Source organism: Silene latifolia, chromosome 5 (genome assembly GCF_048544455.1).
Source record: "Silene latifolia isolate original U9 population chromosome 5, ASM4854445v1, whole genome shotgun sequence".
Taxonomy (NCBI): domain Eukaryota; kingdom Viridiplantae; phylum Streptophyta; class Magnoliopsida; order Caryophyllales; family Caryophyllaceae; genus Silene; species Silene latifolia.
Genome location: NC_133530.1, coordinates 89,118,182 through 89,145,548, shown reverse-complemented (window position 1 = coordinate 89,145,548; position 27,367 = coordinate 89,118,182). Strand labels below are relative to the sequence as shown.

At 42.0% G+C, this 27,367-nt stretch overlaps 2 protein-coding genes across 2 annotated transcripts; both read right to left on the bottom strand.

The window, feature by feature from the left end:
* Positions 1-14,704: 14,704 nt before the first annotated feature.
* LOC141657827 (sulfite reductase [ferredoxin], chloroplastic-like) lies at positions 14,705-20,307 on the bottom strand. Its single transcript, XM_074465173.1, has 8 exons — positions 19,923-20,307; positions 18,038-18,820; positions 17,449-17,745; positions 16,685-16,882; positions 16,041-16,175; positions 15,807-15,923; positions 15,388-15,546; positions 14,705-15,222 (listed from the first exon to the last, which is right to left on the bottom strand). Exons 1-8 carry the CDS (start codon positions 20,088-20,090, stop codon positions 15,013-15,015), a joined length of 2,067 nt encoding a protein of 688 aa, XP_074321274.1. The 5' UTR covers positions 20,091-20,307; the 3' UTR covers positions 14,705-15,012.
* A 1,973-nt stretch (positions 20,308-22,280) lies between these two features.
* On the bottom strand, positions 22,281-27,081 carry LOC141657826 (uncharacterized). Its single transcript, XM_074465172.1, has 8 exons — positions 26,983-27,081; positions 25,706-25,871; positions 25,470-25,592; positions 24,859-25,073; positions 24,071-24,214; positions 23,645-23,865; positions 23,025-23,283; positions 22,281-22,739 (listed from the first exon to the last, which is right to left on the bottom strand). Exons 2-8 carry the CDS (start codon positions 25,815-25,817, stop codon positions 22,611-22,613), a joined length of 1,203 nt encoding a protein of 400 aa, XP_074321273.1. The 5' UTR covers positions 25,818-25,871; positions 26,983-27,081; the 3' UTR covers positions 22,281-22,610.
* Between the last annotated feature and the right edge of the window lie 286 nt (positions 27,082-27,367).

The following is a 27,367-nucleotide window of genomic DNA, read 5'->3' as shown; positions in this document are numbered from 1 at the left end:
TTATGTAATTGTGTTTGCTTAGAGTTCGAGTTCTCATGCATATGTGCTCGATTGCAAAAGTTATCATGTATATATAAGCTCTCTTAAACTCCTATTTTAATTCTCTTAGAACTTATTTAAAGATTATAATAATTAATTAGAACATATTTAAAGATTATAATTACTAATTTCAATTCACATTAGGTAGTCATAAAAAGTTGGACTCTCTAATATCGCTCGAAAAGTTTCTGCTTTATATATATGTATTGATTCCCTCCAATCCTTTATATACGACGTTTTGCATTTACGAGGTAAGCCTTAGAGTTTAATATTTACAAAAAATATATTTGTTCAAAAAATATAAAAATGGTATCATTAAATTTTCTTACGAAAAACTTTTTCATATGAGTATACTTACATATCATAATATTTAGTCTTATACTAGTGTAGTTCCCGTGCTATAGCACGGTACTTTTTAGATTTATTTTATAAAGAGATATTATCAATTAAATTATTTGCATAAATGAAGTTTACTTTTAATTTAATGTTATAATCTACTAAATATAATATTAATAAGAGGTTGAAAAAAAATTTTACTACCATAAGAAGACATTTTAAGTTAAGTTATTTTTTTACTATTAAAAATAACACAATAATTTTATACCGTTACATGCAACTAATTTATGACATTAATAGTACAATTATTAAGTTAGTTGTATAACTTTATTACAACGCGTATTGACCTTAAAACGAAGAGCAATAAAAACTATTTCTCGCGTCGAAAAAGACGATTTACGAATTATTAAAATAATGTTTTCACCTTTTTATTTCTAATAGAAAATACATACGTGTTTTTACATCCTTAAAAAAATAGTCCATATTACTAAGACAAAAATTTACATAATAAATAACTGATGATTTCTTACAAAAAAGGTAACATATAAATATAATATAAATTTAAATTTATATGAAATCAAATTCACTCATCTAACTTATAATATGACATGTAGAGTCCAAATCTATGGGCTATTAATAACTTTTACTTTGATAGATGAGATAGAAAAAGTGGGCTACGTATAAGGTCCACAATTTACAATCCATCAAATCTTGTTGTGTTAGTAGTATCCAGAGAAATAGGCCCAATTAAGAAGAAGTCTCTTTAGGCGGGAAAACTAAGAGAATTTTTATTCTCTTAGTAATAGGGGGATTTTAAGAGATATTGAAAAGAGAAGGGAGTGTGTCAAAATATGAGTCATATATTAAAAAACAGTATAAGACTTATTATAATGGGCCCTATTTGTGTTTTTCCCATAATGCAAACACAGCACTTAAGCCAAAAATATCAACATATGAGGGGAGGGGCATTCTTGCACAAATCTTCATCTTTATTAATTCAGAAGACAATACTCAATCCAGGACGTGCTATGTCATTAATACAACCTTTTTTTTTCGAAAATTCATGTTATGGTGGGACCCGTTAGTGTGCAAAGTATTTATTTCTTCAGAATTTCGTCAATACAAACATGGGACAAATTCCGTCTTAGAACAAATACTATGAAATAATTTTATACATTCCGAATAAATGAAATTAATGGCATATAAGCGGTATGAATTACAAATCGGAATAAATGAAACTAATTACAAATTATAGAATTTACATAATTTTACAAAACAATTGAATAACAATAAAATTACATAATTACGAGAAGGATTTATATTTAATTATGGGATTTAATTACATATAATGCGAATAAATTACAAGCATAATTTTTTAAAACTAGATAGTACGATATATTTGAAAAAAAAAATCATGACGGAGTATTTACTTACAGTTAAAAACTCGGCAACTTAACTACTAGCCGAGCACATCGAAAATGGTAGGTGACAATGATAGGCTACCGAGTAAATTTACTCTTCAACAAACGTCGAGAATGTTCATTTCCAGTTAGATCACTGATCTACATTAAATATGTAGATCACTGATATAGAACTATTAGATAATTACAATAGAAATATAAAAATAAAATATTCATCAAAAAATATTACTGTACAACCAGTTGTATAATAAGCATTGTACAATTATATACATTAATCCGAGCTTATGTGCAATTTTATTGAGTTTTGTAAGAGTTTATTTTTTTTATGTTTAAGTGTGTGAGTTCAAAAACTTTAAAGTATAGCTCAAATTCTTTTTAACAAAATTCGAAAACTTTAGTACACAGCTCGGATTCTACACCATACAACCGTATACAACTGGTTGTATAATCTACTTGTTCCGGGTGTAATTCCAGAGCAGTGATTAGTTACCACCCGTGGCTTGTAGAATAATGTCTTGAGCTGAATCCTTCTTGCTCCTATCGTCCCACTCGGCCTCTCCTGCAACAATGAACGGCGAGGGCTTGGCGTGTGTGCAAGCGTACTCACTCCGACGCTCAAGTCAGTAAACTTAAAGGATTAAGCTGTGTTACTTGGCTAGATGCGTATTGTAGAGAGATAAGGGAGATATTACCAGATGAATAGTGTATTTAGGTTATAATTGTGAGATGCTTTCCTCAATGAAGGTTGAGGAGTATTTATAGACTTTCACCTTTTGTCACGTGGTGGCCAAGTGGCCAAGTGGCTAGCAGGTGGAAAGACTGATCTACCCCTCGGCCGAGGGACCTATGGCAGGCCGGCGGACAAAGTTGACTCGCCGCCGAGGGGTCTTGGATATGAGTACGCGGATGTGTGTCCCTGGCGCGGAGGTTGTCACGCCGAGACCAGTGGCGGAGCCGATGGGATGCATCGGCTAGGCTATCTAAGTCGTTGACTTGCTGTGGATATCTTTGACCTTGCTCAGTGTGTTGACTTGGTCAGCGGTGCAGAATATGCCCCATCAATTTGCCCCCAGCGTAGTCTATGCCGTGGTATGGGCTCCGATGTACGTTGAGCATGTATTCTGCACAAGTAATTTTTAGAAATTTTCTGCATCGGCTTCTTCTTGTGCATCGGCGTGGCTCTTGCTAGGCCGTGCCGTATACCATATCCTAGGCCGTGCCGTATACCATATCCCCCCTCCACATGGATGCGTAAAGGGCACTCGATGTGGAAAAGAATATGACGCCGCCGTGACCAAGGCTGAGAGTGCCGGTTGATTTTGATTGCCCCCGGCCGGTGCTTCCTAGCTTGGTTGATCAGGTGGCCGGCGGAGACCAGATACCTAGGAATTTGTTGAGGAAAATGAATAGTTGAAGGGATGTGAACGGGCGTGTTGAAGACGCTTGGTCACTGTTGCATTGATTGACGTTTAACTGTTGCGACGATTGACATTCCGTGGTTGCATGCTCGACACGTGTTTGCTCGTTGATTGGCTGTTGCTTCATGGGCTGTGCTCTGATTGGCCCTTTATTATGGGCTTTTTCCCTATAAATAGGGCAGTTTTTTCGTGATTTTGGTCACTAATTTCATTTTCTCAAATTTTCTTCAAAATTTTCGTCTTGCTAAACTGAAGGGCTTCTTCTTTCTTCCAATCTTCGGAGTTTTTGATCCGGCTAGCACTTTTTCCTTTGAAGGTAAACAAACGAATTTTTCTTTTCTTTGCTAGTAATTTGTTGTGAACATGTCTGCTGCTGATGCCGGGGCTAGCACTTCCGCGCCGGGGGGTTCCCCGTCGCGTCTTGACGAGGAGGAGATTTTAGAGGCCATCCCGCTAAGGTTAGGGGGTCCTAGGCCTCCTTCTCCCGTAGATGACCTGCCCCCTCCGGGGGAGTTGGAGGATGAGGATGATGTTGATCACGGTCTTTGGGGCTCCCGTCGATGGTGGGAGGATGACTGCCGAAGTCATGGCGAGGCGCACGACCGGCCTCGACCGTGTTTGGACGAATAAATTCGCTAGTAGTTCGGGAGGGACCTGTTCGGAGATCATTTCTCCTCGGTGAGGGGTATAAAATTGTTGTCCCGGAGGAGGGTCGAGTGGTCCGTTGCCCTCCCCGGGCCATATCGGCGTGTACCTTAAGCATTTGGAGTACGGGCTCCGGTTTCCTTTAAACGAGCATGTTGTGGCCATCATCAGAGCTATGAACCTTGCCGTGGCCCAACTACATCCGTTGGCCATGAGGACGATAATCGGCTTTGTGTGGCTCTGCCTTTTTAAAGGGGAGGTCCCTACGGTCAACCTATTCCGCCGACTTCATAGTCTTCGGCCGTCGATCTCCCGAAAGGTGGGGTGGTACAGCGTCCAGACGGAGCCTGGATATGTCTCCGTAAACAAGCTTACTTCCCGCAAAGATTGGCGGGGGCGATGGGTGTACGTCCGGTGCCGGAGGACTACCCGTTGCCGAGGTCTTTCCAGGGCCCCGTTCATTTGCGGTGTGAGACCCGGGAAGAGTATGCGAAGTACGTCTCCCGGGGTAGCAAGGTTAAGATGGACGCTTCTTTTGTCCCCCTTACGGCGGATGAGAAGCGGGCAATGCAGCTATTTGATGCTGAGGAGGGATGGCTGCCCCGACCCGATTATCCTTCGGGACGAGATGCTCTGCGCGTCGGCCTCATACCGCCCTCGGCCCGTGGTGAGTAGGGTCGGTGTGAGGCCCACCTTTGCTTGTTATGTTCCTGTTTGGAGCTTTCTTGCTTCTTTCATATAACTCTTGTTTGATTCCTTGCAGATCGATTTGGTCAGGATCTGTCAGAGAAGGACTTGGAGAGGCTTGGGCTTGATAAGGACGGAAAGGTTCTCACCCGCCATCCTACGGCTGAAGCACGTGATCGCCGACTGTCTCCTAACGAAGTCATGGAAAGACAGACAAAGGCGTTGATCGGAGACGGCACAAGCACGGGTTCTTGGCAACGTCCGAGAAGACCAAAGAAGGCGACGTCCAAGTCGGCGGCATCAATGGCAACTCCCTCTTCGACCCGGATCGAAAAGGATCGTGTGGAGGTGATCAACATTTCGAGGGGAGGTGACCGTTGCTAAGGTCCCTTCTCCGAAGAAGAGGAAAGACCCACCGTCCGCTTCCACCGTTGCCGTGGAGGAGCTCGCTTCGTGACCCTTGACTAAGAGGGTTCGAACGGTACGGATTTAACTTGTGGTTCGGATTTAGCCGGCTCGTTGGGCATTCCTGGTGACAGGCTTTCTGACGTGTCAATGCACGGTGACATGGATGCTCTCTGAACTTTTTGCGGTTCCATCGTCGGAGACCGCCGTCCTCGCCGAACGGCAAGCGGGAAGCACGGCACGAGAAGGCGGTTGAGAAGACGGGTGACCAAAGTGTCACCGTGGACTCCTCACCCTGAAGCTTACCCCTACCGAACTCGTGGCGGAGGGTGAGGAAATATACAAGAAGTTGGGGAGATGGAACCGTCAAGCCGCTTCCCTCATCATGGAGCAAGAAAAGGCCACGGCCCAATCTGGGCCGCTGATTGCAAAGCTCAAGTTTGATCTTCTTGCTGCGAGGGGGGAAGCCGGGAAGGCTAAGCTGGATCTCCGTGCTGCTGAGGGGCGTGCGGAGGAAGCTGAGAAGCTGCTGAGGGCCGAGAGGGCCAAAGTTGAGGATGCTGATGGCGCCACGGCCAAGATGATGGAGGAACGGGACAGGTACAAGGGCGCCTACGACTCTGTGGTTGCCAAGAGGGACGAGTGGGAGGATCGGTTTCAGAAGCAAGCAGAGGTGCTCAGGGGCACGCAGGCTATCCTTGCTCAGAAAGAGAAGGATATTGAAATGCTCCAGGATGAGGTCCTTCCTAAAATGTGCGTCCAGTTCCGGGACCGGGCCGAGGAGGCGACCAGGGAGGCGATAAGAAGACTCGTCCCCGAGGGCTCCTTTCCATGGGATAAATTTGATACTCTTTTGGATGAAATGGCTGAGGCTGAGGAGACCGCGGCTACGGAGAAGGCTGAGGCGGCGAAGGCGGCTCAGATAGCTGAGGCCAAGGCGGCTTATGATGCGAAAGTGAAGGAGGATGAGAGGCTGAAGTCGCTTGAAGGTGCTCAGCCTTCAACAAAGCCGGCCACCGATGATCTTGCAGCTCGACGCAGGGAGCATCGAGCATAGGGAGACGGGCGGTCGTCACCGGACTCACCCGGCATCTCGGATAGCTTTAGCTGTTCGGGGGCCAATTATTGAGCCTTTCTCCCGCCATCCTTTTGGCGCTTCAATTTCAAGTCTGTACCTTTTGTTTTTTTGTTTCCTTGCTTTTTGTAAAGCTCGGTAGGTAGAGTTTAGGCAATCCTTATGGGGACGGCCGTCGTTTGTACTCTTCTTGCAGTCATTTTAACTAGGTTTTATCTTTTTGGTCCTCGGCTTGGCCGGGACTCTGATTACGATCCTTTATTTGCCTTCTTGTGTCATTGACTGAGGCGATTTGAATGTATGTCTTAACCGTGTAGACATGTTGACCGCTAGATTGGCGTCTCAATTGCACTGTGTATACGTTTCTTTTTAGCGTATCGGCCGACGTGTTCCCCGTCGCTCTCGGTTTCGGCCGAGGTAATCGGGGTTGCGGCTTTGATAGCAATCGCAATCGTGTAGGCATATTGACCGCTAGATTGGCGTCTCAATTCGCACCGAGTATACGTTTCTTTTTAGCGTATCGGCCGACGTGTTCCCCGTCGCTCTCGGTTTTGGCCGAGGTAATCGGGGTTGCGGCTTCGATAGCAATCGCAATCGTGTAGTCATATTGACCGCTAGATTGGCGTCTCAATTGCACTGAGTATACGTTTCTTTTTAGCGTATCGGCCGACGTGTTCCCCGTCGCTCTCGGTTTTGGCCGAGGTAATCGGGGTTGCGGCTTCGATAGCAATCGCAACTGTGTAGGCATATTGACCGCTAGATTGGCGTCTCAATTGCACTGAGTATACGTTTCTTTTCAGCGTATCGGCCGACGTGTTCCCCGTCGCTCTCGGTTTTGGCCGAGGTAATCGGGGGTGCGGCCGATAGCAATCGCGAATCTGTGTAGGCATATTGACCGCTAGATTGGCGTCTCAATTGCACCGAGTATACGTTTCTTTTTAGCGTATCGGCCGACGTGTTCCCCGTCGCTCTCGTTTTTGGCCGAGGTAATCGGGGTTGCGGCTTCGATAGCAATCGCAATCGTGTAGGCATATTGACCGCTAGATTGGCGTCTCAATTGCACTGAGTATACGTTTCTTTTTTAGCGTATCGGCCGACGTGTTCCCCGTCGCTCTCGGTTTTGGCCGAGGTAATCGGGGTTGCGGCTTCGATAGCAATCGCAACTGTGTAGGCACATTGACCGCTAGATTGGCGTCTCAATTGCACTGAGTATACGTTTCTTTCGGCGGGCAACAGTGTATGGCTGACGAAGTAGATTGGGTGTTGCTGTTTGTCTTCTTCCCTGATGATCACGACCGACCGTGGCGAGGTTATCGCTATGTATAGGTATAGCGTCTCCCCATTATCGGCCTGGACGGGGGTTGGGAGAGTTCGAAGATGAGCTTTCGATTGTTTGAAAGCGTGCTCTGTTCCTCCCCCATTTGAAGTCTTTATTTCCTTTCAAAGACTTTGAAGAATGGGGTGCTCTTATCACCGACCGAGAGATGAAACGGGCGAGAGCCGCCATTCTCCTGTCGATATCATAACCTCTTTCCGATTCCTTGGTTCGGGCAGGTCTAGGATTGCTTGGACTTTGTCCGGATTGGCATCTATGCCCTCGGCGCCGACAAGTACGCCTAGAAATTTTCCCCGGACACCGAAGTTGCATTTCATTGGGTTGAGCTTCATCTTGTATTTCCTTAGTGAACAAAATGTCTCGTGTAAATCGCCCGGATGCTCATTTGTCGGACTTGCTTTTTACAATAGCGTCGTCGACGTATGCCTCAATGTTCCGTCCTTTTTGATTTTGAAACACTTTGTCTACCAGCCTTGTATACGTCGCTCCGGCGTTCTTCGACGAACGGCATCATTTTGTACATGTATGTGCCGTTGGCGGTGATGAATGCGCATTTAGGCATGTCTTCCTCGGCCATAAACACTTGGTGATACCCGAGAAGGCGTCCGGCAGCTCGGATGGTGTAACTGCCGTGGCGTCGATTAAGCTATCTATCCGAGGCAAGGGATAACAATCTTTGGGGCATGCTTTATTAAGGTTGGTGAAGTCTACACACATTCTCCACGCCCCCGATGATTTCTTCACCATTACAACATTGGCTAACCACTCAGGATAAGTACAAGGCATGATAAAACCTGCCGCTAGTAATTTATCTACTTCGGCTTTGATGGCTTCGTCCTTTTCGACCGAGGAGTTCCTCATTCTCTGCTTGACTGGGCGAGCGGTGGGGAGTACGTTCAACTTGTGAACGATCACCTCTCGATTCACGCCCGGCATCTCGGCCGCTGAGTATGCGAAAACGTCTTTGTTCTTTCTCAGCAGGTCCAGGAGGTCGGCTCTGAATTTCGGTTCCAGGTTGACACCGATGGTTATGGTGCGGCCTGGATCAATCTCTACCTCCTCGGTCTCTGCTCCTTCGATCATGCCGATGGTCCGGTCGTTCCCGGATCTGGGTGTGTACTGTATCCGGAACGATTCTAGTTCTGAAGCGACAGCTCTCACCCTTACTAGATACCTTATTGTCTTGTAGTCCTGGGCTTCGCACTCTCCTCTAACCTGGTTGGTCACGAGGAGCGAATCTGTCTTTACCATGATACGTTCTGCCCCGGCGGCTTTAGCTAGCTCAATTCCGGTTATCACCGCCTCGTACTTGGATTCCTTGGGGGTCACTGAGGTAAGCCTCAAGGCGTGCTCGGATACGTCCCCGTTTGGGCTGATGATAACCATGTCGGCCTTCGAGCCATATGTCGCGGAGAGGCCGTTAGCGTGAACCTCCCACAAACCGGGTTCTTCCTCTTTCTTCGAGATGAGCTTATGTGCCTCCCCCCGGTCCGAGACATACATCAATGTCAGGGCCCGGATGGATATTACAGCGTCGATCTCGCTCAAAGTGATCCGGCCTATGAGTACATCGTAGGCAGGTGTACCGTCGATGACCACGAATTTAGACATGACGTTCTTGGCTGCACCTCCCTCGCCGAACCTTACCGGCAAACTGATTGACCCCAGGGGGTACCATGCCGGCCCGGAAAAGTCGTATAACGGGTTGGTGCAGGGCTCAAATCTTCAATCCTCGCACCGAGGCCGAGAAAGCATTCTTTATTCATAACATTGGTGTAGGCGCTGTGTCAATCGGCACCCCTTCACCAAGTGGTCGGCTATGTCTAGGTGAACCATAAGTGAGCCATTTTGTGAAGAGCGACGACTCTCTCGTAATCCTCCTGTCCGATGGTCATATCGGGAACTTTGGAAGCGGGGGTCACTGTGTTGGGCGCAAAGTTGATGGCCTGATAAGGTTTATCCAGGTGCCGTTTGTGCCCAGGAGTGAACTCGCCGCTCTCGTCGTCCCTGACGACGACATTGATCACTCCTACTCGCTCGGGAGCGGACTTGCTCTTTGATCCGCCGGCATCGGTTTTTGTCCTCGGCAACATATTTGCCGAGGTTTCCCATCCGAATCGTTCTTCAATGGCATCCTTCGGTGTCGGCAATCGTTGGTTAGGTGTCCGGTGTGGCCGTGGTATTCAAGATCGCTCGTGTCACCATCACTTCTCGGCCTAGGGGGTCTTTCCCATTTCTGGCCCTCGTTTTTGCTCAAAGCGAAAACATCGGCGGCCGGCGCGACTAGGGGGGTGTGATCATCGTATCGCTTTTTGTAGTATGTTCCCGAGCTCCCCCCGGCATTCGCCGAGCTTTGTTTTCTGGCAGACTTCTCTAGCCGTGACCTATTATTCTCACGGCGTCTCTCATCGGAACGTGACCCATTGTTGTCACGGCGTCTTTCGTCCGGGTTATTCTCCCGGCGGCTATTCCTTTCTGAGTGCTTGGCCTCGCTGGGGCCTTCCCAAGTCTTGTGGTAGTCTTCCACCTTGATGGCTTGGTCAGCCAACTTCCTTGCGGCGTCCAAACCTAGGCCTCCGCACTTGATGAGCTCATTTTTTAAATCTCCTTTTGGGAGGCCCTTCATCAGTGCGAAGGCTGCCAGTTCGGGATTGATTTCTCGAATCTCTTTGGACCTCTCCATCAAACCTCTTCACGTAGCTTCGGAGAGACTCGCCCCCTCTTGTCGATAGTTAGGAGGTCGGAGGTCTCTACGGCCCTTCTCTTATTGCAGAGTCTTGGGTTAGGAAAGCGCCCTTCGGTCGGCGTAGTAGTACACCGAGCCATCGGGAAGCCCTTTGTACCGGCTCCGAGCCATTCCATGCAGAGTTGTTGGGAAAATTCGGCACCAGACCTCGTCGGGCTGCTCCCATACCGACATGTAAGACTCGAAAGCCTCAGCGTGGTCGGCTGGATCGCTATCCCCCTTGTATGATAGGGGTGGCAGTTTTAGCTTGTTTGGCACCGGGACTTCTAGGACGTAGGCGTTGAGGGGTTGCCTGACCACGTGTTGAATGACACGTGGCGATCGGCTCCTCGCATCCCTATCCTGGCTTCTCCCCTCGTAGCGGGAGGGGCTCCTTCTTCGACTATGACTCCTTCTCCAACTCCGAGTCGGACTCCTCTCGGCTCCTTTGGGGTATGCCTCGTTCGTGTGGCGGGGACGCTGTCCTTCCGCGAGTGCGGGAAGGACTTAGGTCTACCGCGCCCACTTTGGGCTCCCCCGGCGTCTTGACTAGGTCAACTTCTCCTAGTGCTCCGTTCAGATTTCTCGGAGTCACGTTTTGGGCCCTGGTCTCCTGGGTGGTTTCCGCCGCTCTTGTCGGTGTGACAGTGTGAGCAGACGCATTGCTAATTAGGTCCAGGACCATTTTCAGTTTTGCTATGTCAACCACATGTCCCATGATGGTGACCTGGTTGGCTGGCAGCGGCGTATCTGGTATTATCGGCATCCCGAACTCCGGTTGGATTACTCCGCCGGTGGAGGGCTGCTCGACTCCAGAATTGTTGAAGGTATCATCTGGGTGGAGGGGCTCGTCGGTTACGAACACCTCTTGCTGTTTCGACATTTTCTTAGCTTTTTGGGTGGGTTTTTGTGTTTTTTTTTTTTTGTTTTGGGAATGAATGTGACTAGCTTCTAGTGTCTTCTCCCCACAGACGGCGCCAATTGTTCCGGGTGTAATTCCAGAGCAGTGATTAGTTACCACCCGTGGCTTGTAGAATAATGTCTTGAGCTGAATCCTTCTTGCTCCTATCGTCCCACTCGGCCTCTCCTGCAACAATGAACGGCGAGGGCTTGGGCGTGTGCAAGCGTACTCACTCCGACGCTCAAGTCAGTAAACTTAAAGGATTAAGCTGTGTTACTTGGCTAGATGCGTATTGTAGAGAGATAAGGGAGATATTACCAGATGAATAGTGTATTTAGGTTATAATTGTGAGATGCTTTCCTCAATGAAGGTTGAGGAGTATTTATAGACTTTCACCTTTTGTCACGTGGTGGCCAAGTGGCCAAGTGGCTAGCAAGTGGAAAGACTGATCTACCCCTCGGCCGAGGGACCTATGGCAGGCCGGCGGACAAAGTTGACTCGCCGCCGAGGGGTCTTGGATATGAGTACGCGGATGTGTGTCCCTTGGCGGGTTGTCACGCCGAGACCAGTGGCAGCCGATGGGATGCATCGGCTAGGCTATCTAAGTCGTTGACTTGCTGTGGATATCTTTGACCTTGCTCAGTGTGTTGACTTGGTCAGCGGTGCAGAATATGCCCCATCACTACTAATTGACATTCTTGTGAAATGCAAAAAGCAAGCCAAAAGTCTGAAACCTAATTCTATTTCGTCATATTCCTGTTGTACTAAAACTTAGGAGAGACGGTCTCTCACTAAGTTATTGAGAGACCAATATTTCATACTCTTTTATTTGTATTTCGTACCCCTTTTGTTGTTGATTGTACTCTTTTATTTGTATTTCGTATCCCTTTTGTTGTTGATTGTAACATACTGTAGTAATTTTGTACCTATTTACATAATAAATATACCCATTTTATCATTAATCATGATTTGTACCTATTTTATTACCCTTAGTACCAATTTTTCTTAAAATTGTACAATGATCTCTCAATAAAGCTTATTAAGAGACCGTTTTTCAGAATACCTACTATTAAACCAGGTGAAGATTGTTGTGACAAAATGATAAAAACGTAACACATGGCACTTACCCATTTGTTTGAGATGGATAATGAAATCGATATTGTGTCGGACAGGGCCCACATTCTGTTGTTTGCATCTGATTATAAATTCTCCATTCCCATACACACAGTCAGTCACACACAAACATTCAATTCCATTTCATCGCCATGTTTCAATAATGATGATGATGGTGTTTCTGGGCATGTTGATTTTCACTCTAATTGATGTTTTTGTTGATTACCCAAGTAGTTTTGTACATGATTATGTTGTAAAGTTTTGATTTTTACGAGTAGTTTTTATGATTATGGTGTATCATTATTCTTGATTAATGAGAATTGGGGATTTACGCTGATCTGGGTTTGTTCTGTTTTAATCAATTTTATTGATGAATTACAATTGGTTTTGTTCTGTTTGAATCAATTCAATGTCTTAATGCGTGGTCATCATGGTAGCTTTGTGTAGAATTGCAGAAATGGTAGATTTGTTTGGTTAGTGGAATTAATATTCTCATGTGTTAGTGTTTCTTATACATGGAGAAATGCGGGGCCGGTCCTGAGGGTAGTTTGGAGGGGCGGTTGCCTAGGGCCCAAACTAGAAAAGGGCTCATTCTTCTAAGTTGTAAAATAGTAAAAGTAGCAAATGAAAAAAAAAGTCTAATTTTCCAAAAACAAAGCACCGATTTAGAAAAACCCAAATTCAAGACCCAAATTATCGAGTATTTTCTTCTTTAATTAGTATACTTTATTTAGAAAACTCCTTTTCTAATTTTAAAGCAACGACTTCTTAATTTCAATGGCATAATGTTAACATATATGACTATTGATTGAGATTGTCTTTTAATATGGTACTAGTTCTACTAGCCGTAAAATTTACGGGATTAGCTATGTTTTGGCGTTGGTGGTGCTCTGAAAGCCCGAATTTGTGATCGCATTGGGCCTTGCGGAGAAAAAAGCTTCATAAGAATTTTTTTCTTCTATTAATCAGTACGTATATTCCCATAATATCGTCAAAGTATAATTATGTTATGTATATAACCACAATTTATAAATTTTGCCACGGATTATTAGTATTTTGCCATGAATATTGTTACATTATTAGTGTTTTGCCACGATTATTGTTATTATTGTAGTTGTATTCGGATTTTTTCGTCTTGTTTATTATACTTCTTTCCTCCCGGTCATTTCCTCCCGATCATTTGTATATTAAAATACAAATTAATGTTGATTTTTCCTAAGATTTATTCAAACAATAAAATCTCTAATAGTATTTCTTTTGATGTTTAATGATTGTTTAATTTACTTTTAGAATGAAAAGCCAAATTTTAGTGATTCGGTTCAATGCTACAAATTCTTTTAACATTTTCTCTTCTTTTTTAAAAAATAAAATAAAAATAAATACATAATGATTTGGTTTGCTAATTTTTTTTAAAGGCCCCAATTTACAATTTCGCCTAGGGCCCCAGAAAACTTAGGAACGGGCCTGGAGAAATGGTACTTTTGTCTGTTTAAACATTCTCCGTCCACAGACAAACTATTGCACTTATTTCTCCTCAGAATTATCACTTAGTTTAGGTGCAATCTTTGACTTACGTTGCCATTTATTTATTTATTGTGTATCATGTTGATTGCTTCGTTAATTAGCCTTTGTGGCCTTTTGTTTGGTAGAATTGTGTGAAAATTAAAGGTTGTTGCTTCTTTTTTTTCCCGGTGGTGTTACTTGCAGGCGGGCGCGATCCAGCATGCGGACCTATAAATCACAAGTCAGGAAGCAGAAAATTGATAAAATTTAAATAATTGCGAGTACAGCCGTAGATGTACCAATGGCCATGGTTGTTGGTGTTGCATGCAATGGCCAGGCAAAATATCTCTATGTTACGAAAATTTAGGTATTTGTAAGGGTTGTTGTGTCCCACCCTAAATTGTTAGTCTGTATTACTTTGAGACTTATATATATAAATAAAAAGTTAGTATTATTTACGGAATTCGTATTTTATCCTATTTTTATTAGTATTATTTCTGATCCTTATTTTACGTTAAGCATGTTCAGGACTTGTGAATGTGCATGAAATAAAGACGAAAATAAATTGAAAACTGTATTGGTTGCGATTTTGGAAGACTATTTCTTTATTGTTTATGATGGTTATCTTTTTTACTCCTCGATGAATTCTCTATTAAATCCGATTTGTGAAAATTTTCTTTCGGAGTTGGATTAACATGACATACGTAAATTATTGAAGAGACTCGAGTAATAATCGAAAAGCTGTACCGACTAAACCTACTTGCAAAATTTTACTCAAATACTCAATAACAAATACTCGTGATTTTGTTTGGGATGCATAAACAGAATAGTAAAAATTTGACTCCGTATTAGGTAATTACCCCTTTCACTCCCATTTTCCCTTTATTTTTATGCGTAAATATAAAACCGTTAGATATTACCAAAATGCAATCCAGACCACCAACATATTAAAGCTAAAAAATTTTCATGTAAAAGGCCTAAAACTTAAATAACTTGCCCTGCTAAACTGTACGATCGGCTTGCCTGAAATTGCAGTAAAAGACAGCTTCCGTCCGCTTATTGCTAAAAAAAATTGCAGTTCCGGCAAATACAGTACAAGATCAGATAAAGTGCCCTTTATTCCCAGAAAATTTCTTACAGTCTACCCTCACAAGTCACAACAACATCAAGATTGTATCCTCGTGTTTCATGTAGACCGACCACAGAAAGCACAAAAACCCGTAAAACTTAAGTTATAGCCAAAAACGGGTCTAGCCGTCTAGGAGCCAGTGACATACATTAATCTTTAGTCTAAAACAAAACAGAATGGCCATTCAACAAAAAAAAAAAGATAGATCAATTGTTGCTTCGAAACCAGGAAGTTACCGAGCAGTAACAGCTCAGCTGAAGGAAGTGTCAGCAAATGCACTCATTCAATACTCTTGCCATTTTGTTCGCCAACCACATAATTGCGGATAATTTCCATGGCTAGCTGATGGGCAGTTTTGTTTTGTAGCTTTGCGAGTTCCTCTACGGCTAGGTACGTATCTTTATCAGCAAAAAGCTTCAGGTTGAATCTCCCAGTTGTTTGTGGTACACCTTCCCAGTTGTCTACATATTCTTGTAGTTTCTCAAAGCTCTGTAAGATGAACCGAAAGTTAAGCAAGTTGACCATAGTAAATTTATGCATAATGTGAAATATTGAATGTAACCATGCGGGTTGGTCTTGTATATGAGACTGTCTCATACTACGTTCACGGTTAAGAAACAAATTTTGATTTCTACGTGTTAGTCGAGGACTAACCATGCGGTTACTGAAATCGCCGAAGGATTCCTTAGCTTTCCGGTTCCGTCTCCAGTGGTAAAATAAAGGCTCTAGAACTTTCTCTAGTTCTTGAATTTTGACTTTGTTCAAGAAGGTCTTAGCCAAGGAGGATTGATTAGGTGTACCGCCCAGCCAAATCTGGTATTGGCATGAAAATCGATCAGCTCACAGAACATTATTTAACATGACAGACTGATAAGTGCAGCATACGAGCCCACTGGTGTATCCATGCGTAATGATTCAGGGACTCAGACGCCAGAAATAATTCATTACAAATGCATTTGTCAAAATTTTGCTCTCAATCAAAACTTAAACTCGTACAATAATCTTTCTAAAGTCAATAGGACACCAGATTTTGGGTCTGCCAGTTCATTTACAATGTCTGAAAATTGGAGTACCTGATAACTGTTGGGGCCATCACCAACAAGCCCAAGCTCAGCCATGTAGGGTCGAGCACATCCGTTCGGACACCCAGTTATCCTTACTACAACAGATTCATTGTACTTGAGACCAACCTGAAATCAAAATATAATTATTTTTTTCTGTAACCTTTCAAATCCATTTGTCGTCGTCACTATTTAGTTCCCTACTACCAAGAGGACTCTTAAAAGAATTATTTAAACAAGACATACCTTCTCAAACACGGCTCTAACCCGTTTCAATATGTCCGGAATTCCCCGCTCAGCTTCAGTTATTGCCAGTGGACACATTGGTAAAGCAGGGCATGCCATGGCAGTGACATTTAGGGGATCGACAAGCCTAGGTTCCTGGATATCAAACCAAAAAGAGCTCAATATACCAAAAGCAACTGCTAGTTCCACCATCCCCTTGACTAAGGTAGGCACTAGGCAGCTTAGTTAAAGGGGGCGAGGCACTAAGGCAATGAGATGAAATGTGAAGGCACACGCTTTATGCGTACCACGCACATTACTTTTGCACACGTTTATATATTTAACATATAATAATTTTGCGCAACAATCCTCCTTTTTCAGATTTTTAAGAGAACTAACAAATAACATGCATATAAATAAAAGCTACTCATAATGGGACAACGGAAGAGGCATAAAAAGCCTGGATGAAAAGAACGGAATTTTGCATCGTCATTAGCTGCGCCTTGTGCAAAAGGCTCACAAAAGGCACCCTCAAGCGTTTTGGTTGGTGCCTTAGTGAGCCTTGAGCTTATGCACATCTGAACTAAGGTTTGCAGAAAGGAAACGTAAGGTAACCATATACTGTGCTAACTGTAGTAAGCATAATGCCCCGTCAAAAATCTTACCAGTAAACCACCCTGAGCAAGCATTGTAGTAATCGGACGCTTCCATGCACGGTTAATGTCGCAAAGGATGAGGTTTTGATTAGCGGTAATACGCACGTCCAAATTGTACTTCTCAATTACCTCCCTCAATGTTTTCTTCATTACGCCTTTTATACGGCCACTATCAACATGAAGACCACAGAATAGACTTCCATCACCCTATTACAAATGACCAAGTGAGTGAAAATAGTTCCTACAAGGAATTCAGCTAAAGCTGACATCATGTTCATCTGCTATCCATTTTTCAGATAACTTCTGATCCCAAAAGAGGACTCACAGAAACTTCACAACGACCGCCATAATTAGAGAGTTCAGTATTTAGCATATCATCTCATTTTGTGTCACCAGTTTAGTAGCTGAAAGTTATATTCTTCTTCCATGTCAGTACCATATCAAAACTAAGCAAGCAACACTTTATCAGCTTTACGAGTAGCACGCTTCAATAAGAAGCAATTTTTAATAAATGTTTCGGACACGTCACACCAATATTTTGACTGTTTTCTGTACTACTTGCTTTAAGACTGTACTGCAGTGGAATAACGCATTTGACTGAGGACAAAAAAAAGGAGGGTTCAACTCCCACTGTCTTTACATCCTTTAATCTTTAATCCGTCCTAATTGTTTAAAACAAAGAGGCAGCAATATATCAGGCTGAGGAATTAGTCACTTCCATAAGAAAACAAACATCCACAGCACAGTAGATATGAATTAGGAGAACAATATACCTGCTCGTGCCAACCAAGGAAACTCTTGAACTCCCATTCGGGCAACTCACGGAAGGGTTCAAATTTCTTTCCATAGTACTGTTCGACTACACTTCTGAACTTCTCGATGCCCCATGAACTAATTAAATACTTCATCCTGCTATATTTGCGGTCATCTCTACGCCCGTTTTCTCTCTGAGTAACAACTATAGCCTTAATAGCATATAATATATCTTCCTTAGGCACATACCCTAATGGTTCTGCCAAACGAGGGAAAGTACTCTCCTGTCTATGAGTCCTTCCCATGCCACCTCCAACCTGATCCAAACGTCAAGTAAACTGGTTGTTAAAACAGCACATAACAAGTTAACAACATTATCCCACTGCTGTGATGATAGTCTGCGTCAGGGGGCAGGATGCACCATGCATGCATCCTTACCCTCCATTTTATTGGGAAAAACACACACACACAAAAGGAGACACATTTTGCTCAATTCCACCGTAATCCAAATCCGAAGAATACTGACTCTTTAGCCCCATTAGAAACGGAAAGTAAACCGGTATAACAACATATAAGCAAAAGAATACCCGATAGAGTTTAGAATCTTACATATATATTGAAACCCTTGGGCTCTCCATTGTCATCAGAAACGACGACGACACCAATGTCATTAGTGAGAAGGTCAACTGAGTTATCAGTTGGAACAGTTACAGCAATCTTGAACTTTCTTGGCAGGAATTGAGTCCCGTAAATTGGCTCTGGAGAGTCTGGAAAGTTAGTTCCATGGGAATTATCATTACGGGCTTTCACTACTTCCGGAGGCTCAGCTGTCATAAATTTCTCCCCATCAACCCATACATCGTAGTAAAAACCTGATTGTGGTGTTAAGAGAGCAGCAATATTGTCAGCTGTCTCCTGGGCAAACAAGTAGTCTTTTCGAGCGAGTGGAGCAGGTGGGGCAAGCACGTTTCTATTTAAATCCCCACAAGCACCCAGGGTTGAGCCCATGTTTCTAATAATGGTACCCATAACCGTCTTCATATTCTGCTTTAAAACACCGTGGAGTTGAAATGTTTGTCTCGTGGTTAACCGAAGAGTTCCAATCCCGAATTGATCAGCAAGATCATCCATCACCAAGTAAAGCTGGTTAGACACTTTTCCACAAGGGTTTTTGGTACGAAGCATAAATGAGTAAGATTTAGCGCCCTTTTCATTTCTATTATACTGTAGATAGCTCCCATGAAACTTGATCAACTGTGTAGCAGCCTCGTTAATGTTTGGAGCATCATTCATCATCTCCTCATTAAGAGGCCACCTTATGAAATTACTTTGTTCTTTGAAGATTTCAACCTTGCTACGTTTTGGCTCCACAGCAGTCTCGGGCTTTACAGGCTGCATTATATCACACCCATTTAGCATACGAATCAAATCAATCAATGACTCTTGTATGAGATGGTCTCACGTATATACTTCCTTTAGTTAATGGTCAATAGGTTGCCCTCACATGTAATTCCGTCTCACACTAACCTCCATTTGCAGTTAGTTTCGCATGAAACTGTCTCATTGTACATTTCTATATGACACTAAACATCCAAAGATCCAAACATCCAACCAGCACCGGGTGACGCCCAAATTGGGTGCCACCCTCTCACAACCATTCTTAATTGAAGGGGTCCCCACTCACCCCATGTGAGAGGGTGGCGCCCAAATTGGGTGTCACCCGGTGGCGCCTTTCATTTTCCACCAAATACAACACCAATTTTCAGATGAATTCTTTACTAAACATAATCTTACCAACCAAAACGACTATAACTCGATAGACTTCCATGCATAGACTCCTCACCACAACCATCAAAATTGAAAACACTCCTCTCTCACCACAATTATCCAAATAATAGAAAAGCAAAGCACCTTACTCCATTCCTCTCAATAATTTGTCCGCCTTTGATTAAAATACCCCGCAAAGCATAAAAACGGTAAACAAATGACTGGGACGGATTAAGTATTTGTATTTTACTATCAATTTACCTTTGATTAAAATACCACACCAAGAAAAAAAAACGTAGACAAATGAATGGGACGGATTAAGTATTTGTATTTTACTATCAATTTACCTTTGATTAAAAATAACACACCGAGAATAAAAAACGTAAACAAATGATTGGGACGGACCGAGTATTTCACGATCAATTTAGCATGCACAAAGGCAACAATAACAACCAAAGAAGCCATAATAATGCACAATCATTTGGGGTTCAAATGTAAAACAAATCATGCATACAATAAAGACAACAACTTTACAACCCAAGTTACCTTTGATTAAAATACCCGTCACAAAGAATAAAAAACGTAAACAAATGAATGGGACGGAGCGAATATTTCACTATCAAACTATTAATAAAAACAATAATCATGTTAAATCCCTAATCATCTGCCATTTTCTTTAATAATTATAAATGAATTTAAAAATTTAACTGAAAGATTGAATCTTTACCGTAGAAACAGCTCTAATGACAGAAGAATTAGAAGAAGAAACGGGAAACAAAGGAACAAAACGATGAACAGTGATCAAAGTTGATGATTTCAACCCATTAAAGGTCTGAATTTGGAGCTTGGGATCAGTAAAAATGGCGGAATTTGTTGCCCCAAACGACGTCGTCATGACAATTAAACAAAGGAAATCAATAGAATTACAAAAACCCAGAAAAACCCAGTTGTGAATTTGAGATTTATGAAGAAAAAAAAAAGGAGAGAGAAAATGGAGGAGATACAAGTGGTACACTTCCACTACTATGTTGGATGGTGGCTATGAAATGTAGAAAAAGTTGGAGAAAATTAAAGTTAAAAATTTATACGAAAATGGTTCTCATGTGCTAGCCACGGGACAAATATTTGAGGAAAGGAATCATAGTGAACAACCACACGCGCTGAGTAAGGGGTGAAGATAGAGTTCGTAAAACTGAACGGTCTGAACCGATTTAAATATGACCCTGATAAATCTGACTTAGATTCGAGCAAACCCGACTCAATATAACCTGAAAATGTTGCAAATAGAAACCGACCCAACCCAAGATGGCTTATAAGTTGTAACTAGGGGTGCTAACGAGCCGAGCCGAGCCCGAGCTTGGCCTTGCTCGGCTTGTGCTCAAGAACTAAAACTCGATCTCGAGCCGATCTCGAGCTTACCCGAGCTTGTAGAAAATGTGCTCGATATCAAGCTTGCGAGCTTTAACGCGAGCTCGAGCCAAACTCGAGCTCAATCGAGCCTATATATAATGGTTGATTTTTTGATTTTTTTTCTTCCGATATTTTCAATAACAAGGTTCGAAGGTTAAATGTAAAATATTTGACAAATCAGTGAGACATTTGATATACGTGATACAAAGATATAATCATGATAAAATATTTTTATAAAATATGAGCAATATCTTATATAATCACACAAGTTCGAGCCGCTCACGAGCTTTTCGAGCCGAACCAGCCTTTGCTCGGCTTGACTCGTTAAGCTCTCGAGCCGAGTCCGAGCTCGAGCCGATCTCACACGAGCCGAGCTTTGACCGAGCTTTTGCCGAGCCGATCTCGAGTTGCTCGCGAGCTGTCTCGTCTCATTAACACCCCTAGTTGTAACCCAAGTCAACCTGATATATATATATATATATATATATCTATTTTAGTTCGAGATGACCCGTAATCTCGTGTCAACCTGATACCTTATTCTGGGCTTTGGTCCTGAGTTCCAACTCAACCTGAACAGACCGCTCAAACCCCACCCGACTTACCCAACTGCCGACAAGTTGAAATGATTGAAACATTACTGTAGCTTGGGTTAGTTTTAGTAGCCAGTTTTACTTGTAATCAGTGGTGGAGCGAGGGGGCTAGTAAAGACGGTCGCCCCCGCTGAAAATGAAAAAATCCCAAATTTTTAGTTAAATTTTTGAAAAAAATTCAAATTTATCTTATGAAATTTCACGTTTGTCCCTACTGAAATTTTTCGCCCCCTAACGAGAAATCATGGCTCCGCCACTAGACAAACTTATGACCTCTCACAAGTCACAACCCTCTCCAAGACTCCCACTACTTAACCCAGTTATAAGCAATAACGTTAGCGATTACGTTGCAAATCCTAGACATTCCTGAGTGACGTGAAAGTCACGCATCACTACATCAGGTAGTAGGCGCGTGGAGAATCAATTGGATTTGTTGGTGGTATTCTAAGGGAAAGTGGGCTGCATGGTGAAAATGAACCTGGACCAAATTGTGGTCCAAATTACTGTCTCTACTATACAGTCAAGGGTTGTTCAGTTAACGGTAAAAAAGATACTCCTATATCTGAAGGGAAAAAGAACTAAAATTGGGTTGGTACACAAAAATTGTACTCTATTTTTAGAGGTGGCTCTATGATGATTTGTAAGGTCAACTAGTATTTCTGGTGTGCCCTTAATTGGGATCTTTCTTCACCATATCTTTAGTGTAACCCTACTTGCATGGGTGTGGAACTCCCTCTTTTACCGGAATCTCGGTCAAGTGCGTGTAGCACACATCTGTGCTACACGTGTTAATGAGTATGAGACTCCCGGTAAAAGAGGGGGGTTCACGACATCATGAACCGAGACTTGTATCTACTTTTACGGGAGCGGACGAGCGGAGAAAATTATCGTCGAGCTACGTAAAAGAAAAGATATAACCTTTCGGACCTGCACCTTCCAACGGTGCAACGTAATGAGTCATGATAACATGAGCTTGAAATAACCGTGTACGGGAGTACGGGACACTCTTTAACACTCGTCACTCAGTCGAAGTAACTTCGTGTGAGTGTCGTCCTTACCGAGGAGAAGGTCGATATCGGTCAGTAACAAACACGGATAATATATCATCAAACTTCTAACAATTTGAGAAAAATGGAACCATTTACAATCTGGCAAGTTTGATAGACTGAACTACGAAGCTTTGTTCGAATCACAAACGAGAGACGTCCAAAAATAGTGTCACATCGCCTTTCACAACCCGCACGTCTCCTTTCTCTCTTTCACCAGTCAGCTCGGTATGAAGCATATATGCTCTGCTTTTCTCGACTTCCCTTTTGGGCATAACATGATAAAATTCCACAGCAAAACTGAAATTCTCATTCTAGTTTGGTAGGCTCTACTGTAAGATGCCAATCGAATACTGCAGCAAAAGCGACTTAAAAGTCGTATTTAGTTCTTCCACTACCTAGAATGAGGCATAACATATCATCCATGTTCGATGATGCGTTGAAAAAATTCCATGCTTCTAGCATTAACCGTTTCCTTGATCCTTTGAAGTGAACTACCTGTTCATTACGGAACAAACTGGGGAATTAACAACCAAATACAATTCAAAAAATCCTTTATAAAATTATACATTTCCTAGAAATGTGAAACAAAACTATTCAAGCAAACGGAAATGAAGCATTATTGTGAAATTGAAAAAATTGGAATTCGCGTGTTATGGTAACCAATAATATACTTGATGAGAGGTTACTCATGACCTGAATATGAAGCTCATCTACAAAAAAAAAAAAAAAAAATAAAAAAAAAAAAAAAAATACTGAATATCAACGGTAAATATAATGTACCTTTACATCCAGAGGCATGCCATGAAATTGTCCTGCGCCTTCTGGAGGAGTCCAATTATATAATGCACATGGTAGAAACAATACTGAAGCCCCATTTAATTCCTCCATGAAAGCTACGGGTTTAGAGAACCTCCTTGAATCAAAAGATGGGTTAGATCTTACGACCCATGCCAAGGCCAACTGATCGCCCAACATTCTAGAAGCTTTCATGTATCTTTCAGTGTAAGCTTTAAGAACTTCGGTCAAAAACTCTTTGGCCCTGAATAAATAGATTTAAAAGTATGAGTCGCTAATCAGTGTCTTACGAGTTATGCAAAGAAGCTGTTGCCATTACTATTAACGTACTAAAGCAGCTTAGTGAAAGGCAATAATCATGTTTTCATCTTCGACTTTATACTTCCATCCATTATTATCTATCAAAGGCGGCAAAGGTGGATCCACACCTGAGGTCATGTGGTCCTTAAACACCGAAAAGTTTATTTTGTGTGTATTTTGTTTCTAAGAAAAATTAATCCTTACAATTACAACCAATAATTTCTGTAGGAAAAATATTAAAATACTGGAAACAAAATTTTTTGGTTGTGACAGCACCAAGGGGAGTGTAAATAGCAGACTAGTACCTTCTGAGACCCTCTGTGGTTCCACGTACAGCAATAAACCCTGAGTTAAGAGGTTGATCTTTGTTGTTTCTAAAGGTTAAAGCCAAATGAAAACTCGAGTACTCATCAAACATCTGGCCAAGATCATCAACCACAGCTATGTCTGAATCAGTAAAAATGTAATGACTCCTTTGGTCAGGAGCAAGCGTAGGATACTCCTCCAGTCTTGCAGTCAGAAAGGCCTGCATGCATGATAATAGAACAGCAATTAAGAGCACTGGACATCTTGAAATGTTAAAAGAGTTACTCGTGAAACTATGAACTACGTTACGTAAGACATGTGAAATATTGAATATGCTAGGAAACCCCTCTGTATAAGCGCATGAATGTTCCACACAGAAAGAAAGCATTTACATCACTTGAAAATGCTACACAATGTGCCCTTACAATGTAAGACCTAATTCTTTGAAGCATCAACTTGTCTCGTGAATATTCACCTTGAATGGGGTAAACTGTAACTTTTTCTCTGTCAACCCGCAAGTCAGATGCTGGATCAGTAAGGATGATAACGTTGCTTAAAGGCATTGTTACCTGCGGGCACAGTAGCTCAGTAAGAACTTCTTCAAGCATAGTATAATATAGAGTGCTTAATGAAGAACCGTCACTTTTGCAAAAAGTGTGATTTTTTCGTAACATAAAAACGTGCAAATTTTATGCACAAGGAAACTAGAAGATAAATTAAAAGAAACCGCAAGCTGAACCCCTTACATAAGGGGATTGTACACGGACCAGCCATAATTTTAAAAACGACCAGTAGTCCACTATAACTAGGTCGTCAGTATTTCAGGAGAACGCCTCAATTCCATAAACTTAAGGCTAAAAGCATTCAGCTAGTGACACAAATGAAATGCATACAGATAAGTATGACATTTATCAAAATGAGCTTTTCCGCGTCCAGGACTTAGTCCAGGCATCTACGAGCACCCCAAGGAACAATACACCATGAGAATAGTAAATGAATAGCATATGTTACTGTAAACTTACATGGTTAAATTAAACATAACCAAGATCGAACCACAAATAATTTCAGGTAATTCTGCCCTCCATTAACTTACCAATAAGTAATCCCTCTTTGACAATGTGATCTTTCCACGATATGCCAGATAAATGAAACAAAAAAAGTGAACAGGCCTCTCTAAATCCCGATAGGAGACACAGGTTCCGAAGATGTATACCTGGATAAACTTAATGAATGAATGCAGGATAGCCATAGATCTCTCCAACTTTGTATACGAAGAATTTCCGATGGTCACAATATCAGAGAATTTATTGTTTTCGTGATTCTCTCTTGAAGAATTGTAAATGGTAAATACAGTTACAAAGGCAACATTCTCTCCGGACTTCGAGCTGTGTGAAGCAACGTGACGCGTTGTGTTCAATGATTTTGTACCTGCACAACATCAAAATTCCAAATATAATAATACTCCGAACAAGATAATTGGTTGTTACTGAATAGCAAAGCAACGATGATTACAAGTAATATGATAAGGTAAGGCAAATGGCACCATTACAATACTCAATAAAGATAGACATGTTCATGTGAAAGAGTAACCCTCTGTAGCAATAACATTAAACAATAACAATAACCCTCTGTATGATAAGGTAAGGCAAATGGCACCACCCAAAGCAATTTCCTCATAAGCACGACTTCATTTACATATACAAATGATAAACCCCGAAAATATGACAAAGCGCATATAAGTCGTTCTCTACTCTACGTTTCCTCACGTTAAAAAGGAATGCTCCTCTCATGTACATTACAATAGCAAAAGTCAGTTTAACTTGCCTTGACACTGGAGACGATTTTGAAGACCCTGACCAGCAGCCGGCCCAAGAATCAAATGATCAGATTTTGTCCCATGTTTCTTTTGTTGATCAATGGTGGTTGAGAATTGATGCAACTCTAAAACTGCCAAATAAAAATAAAATCCTACTTTTTAGCTTCTCTTAAACCGAGTACATATCAGCTAACAAATATTTGACCAGCTAAAATGAACCGAATGTATGATAGTGGGGAATTACCAGATAACAAGTATGGTAGAAAAATCATTACAGGTAGCAAGAACAAAAAACGCCGCCTTCCACCACCAATTTTCATCCCGGCAATTGACATCCCACTTCTTATTCCATTCATAATGTTAACAAGCTAACACCCACAACCAAACACATTGCATAAACCTTCCTCCCTCTGCATCAATTCCAGAACATATATAAATACAAAATGGTTCATTCATTAAACTGAACATCGATCTTTTTATTGTGAAGTAGCTGTCATGCCAAACACTTCTCAATGTAATGTTTATTACCCCCTTCGTCCCAATCATTAGTTTACCTTTGATTAAAATAACCCTCACAAAGAATTTAAAAGGTAAACAAATAATTGGGATAGACGGAGTACAAGTCATCTGAAACAACCTCTCTGTGTCGGTAATACCGGATAAGACTGTCTACATCTGATCTACCTTCCTTAACCATTTGAAGGATTGCTCAAGACACTAATGAATAGTGTTGTACTCCCTCTGTCCCCGTCAATTGTTGTCCTTTGTTTTTGGCACAAAGACCAAGGAAAGAGGGAAGAGGAGTCAATTACTAAGGGTGTGTTTGGATTGAGTGATTTGGAGGGAAAAGAAAGGGAGGGAGAGTAGGGATTTAAAATCTCTTGTTTGGATAGCAAATAAGGGTGGAGGGAAATGGAGGGGGAGAGATTTTGAGGGATTCATTTTCACTCCTCCAAGGCAAATCAAAATCTCTCCACAATAGGCAAGATTTGGAAGGAAATTGTATCCAAACACTCACTCCCCATTTGCCCTCCCCTTCCCTTACCTCCCTTTCTCTTCCCTCCTCCCCCCTCCCCTCCCTTTCACTCCACTTTAGCTATCCAAACACATCCTAAATGACAAGTGGAACAAATTGAGCGTGAATGATCAAATTGTTCATCAAGTTCATTCTTAAAATAGTAAGGACAACAACTGACTGATAGACCTCAATATGAAAAAGGACAACAAATTAACGGGACAGAGGGAGTATATAAATTTAAAAAATTATGAGTACATCCGACCCTCCCTTACTCCGCAATTTTAATTCTTGGAAATTCGGAAACAACCTCTTTTGAGTTGTTAGTAAAGGTGTAAGGCTGCGTACATCCGACCCCATACCTCCTAATGAATTCTAATTCGATTCAATTATCAAATTAATTGAAGCAATACAAAAATAAATCAAATTGATTGCATGTATATATGGACTAATTATATTAAGGTATATTAAATTCAAAATACATGGAATTAAAAAGGAAAACTTACTAATGATGATGGAAATTGCGAGCTTTGCTGAAAAACGCGAGCGAAAAAAAGAGAGGGGAAGGCGAAGCAGTGAGACAGTGAAGTAGATTCAATCTCAATAACGTCCTGTACGGCGTCGTTTTACCACATGAAATTAGGGAATTGATCAATTGATGTTGAAAAGAAAACGGTTCGACTTTCTTTAAGACGGATATATCCGCTTAACTATAAAATGAGTCAAATAATACACCACTTGTATGATAGGCCAAATCCATTGACCATTGCTAATACAAAGTCTTATTAAAGACGGAGTATATTCTTATTAAACTTAAGACGGATCAAATATCATACTCCCTCCAATTCACAATAAACCTCTCATTTCATTTTGGCACAAAAATTAAGGAAA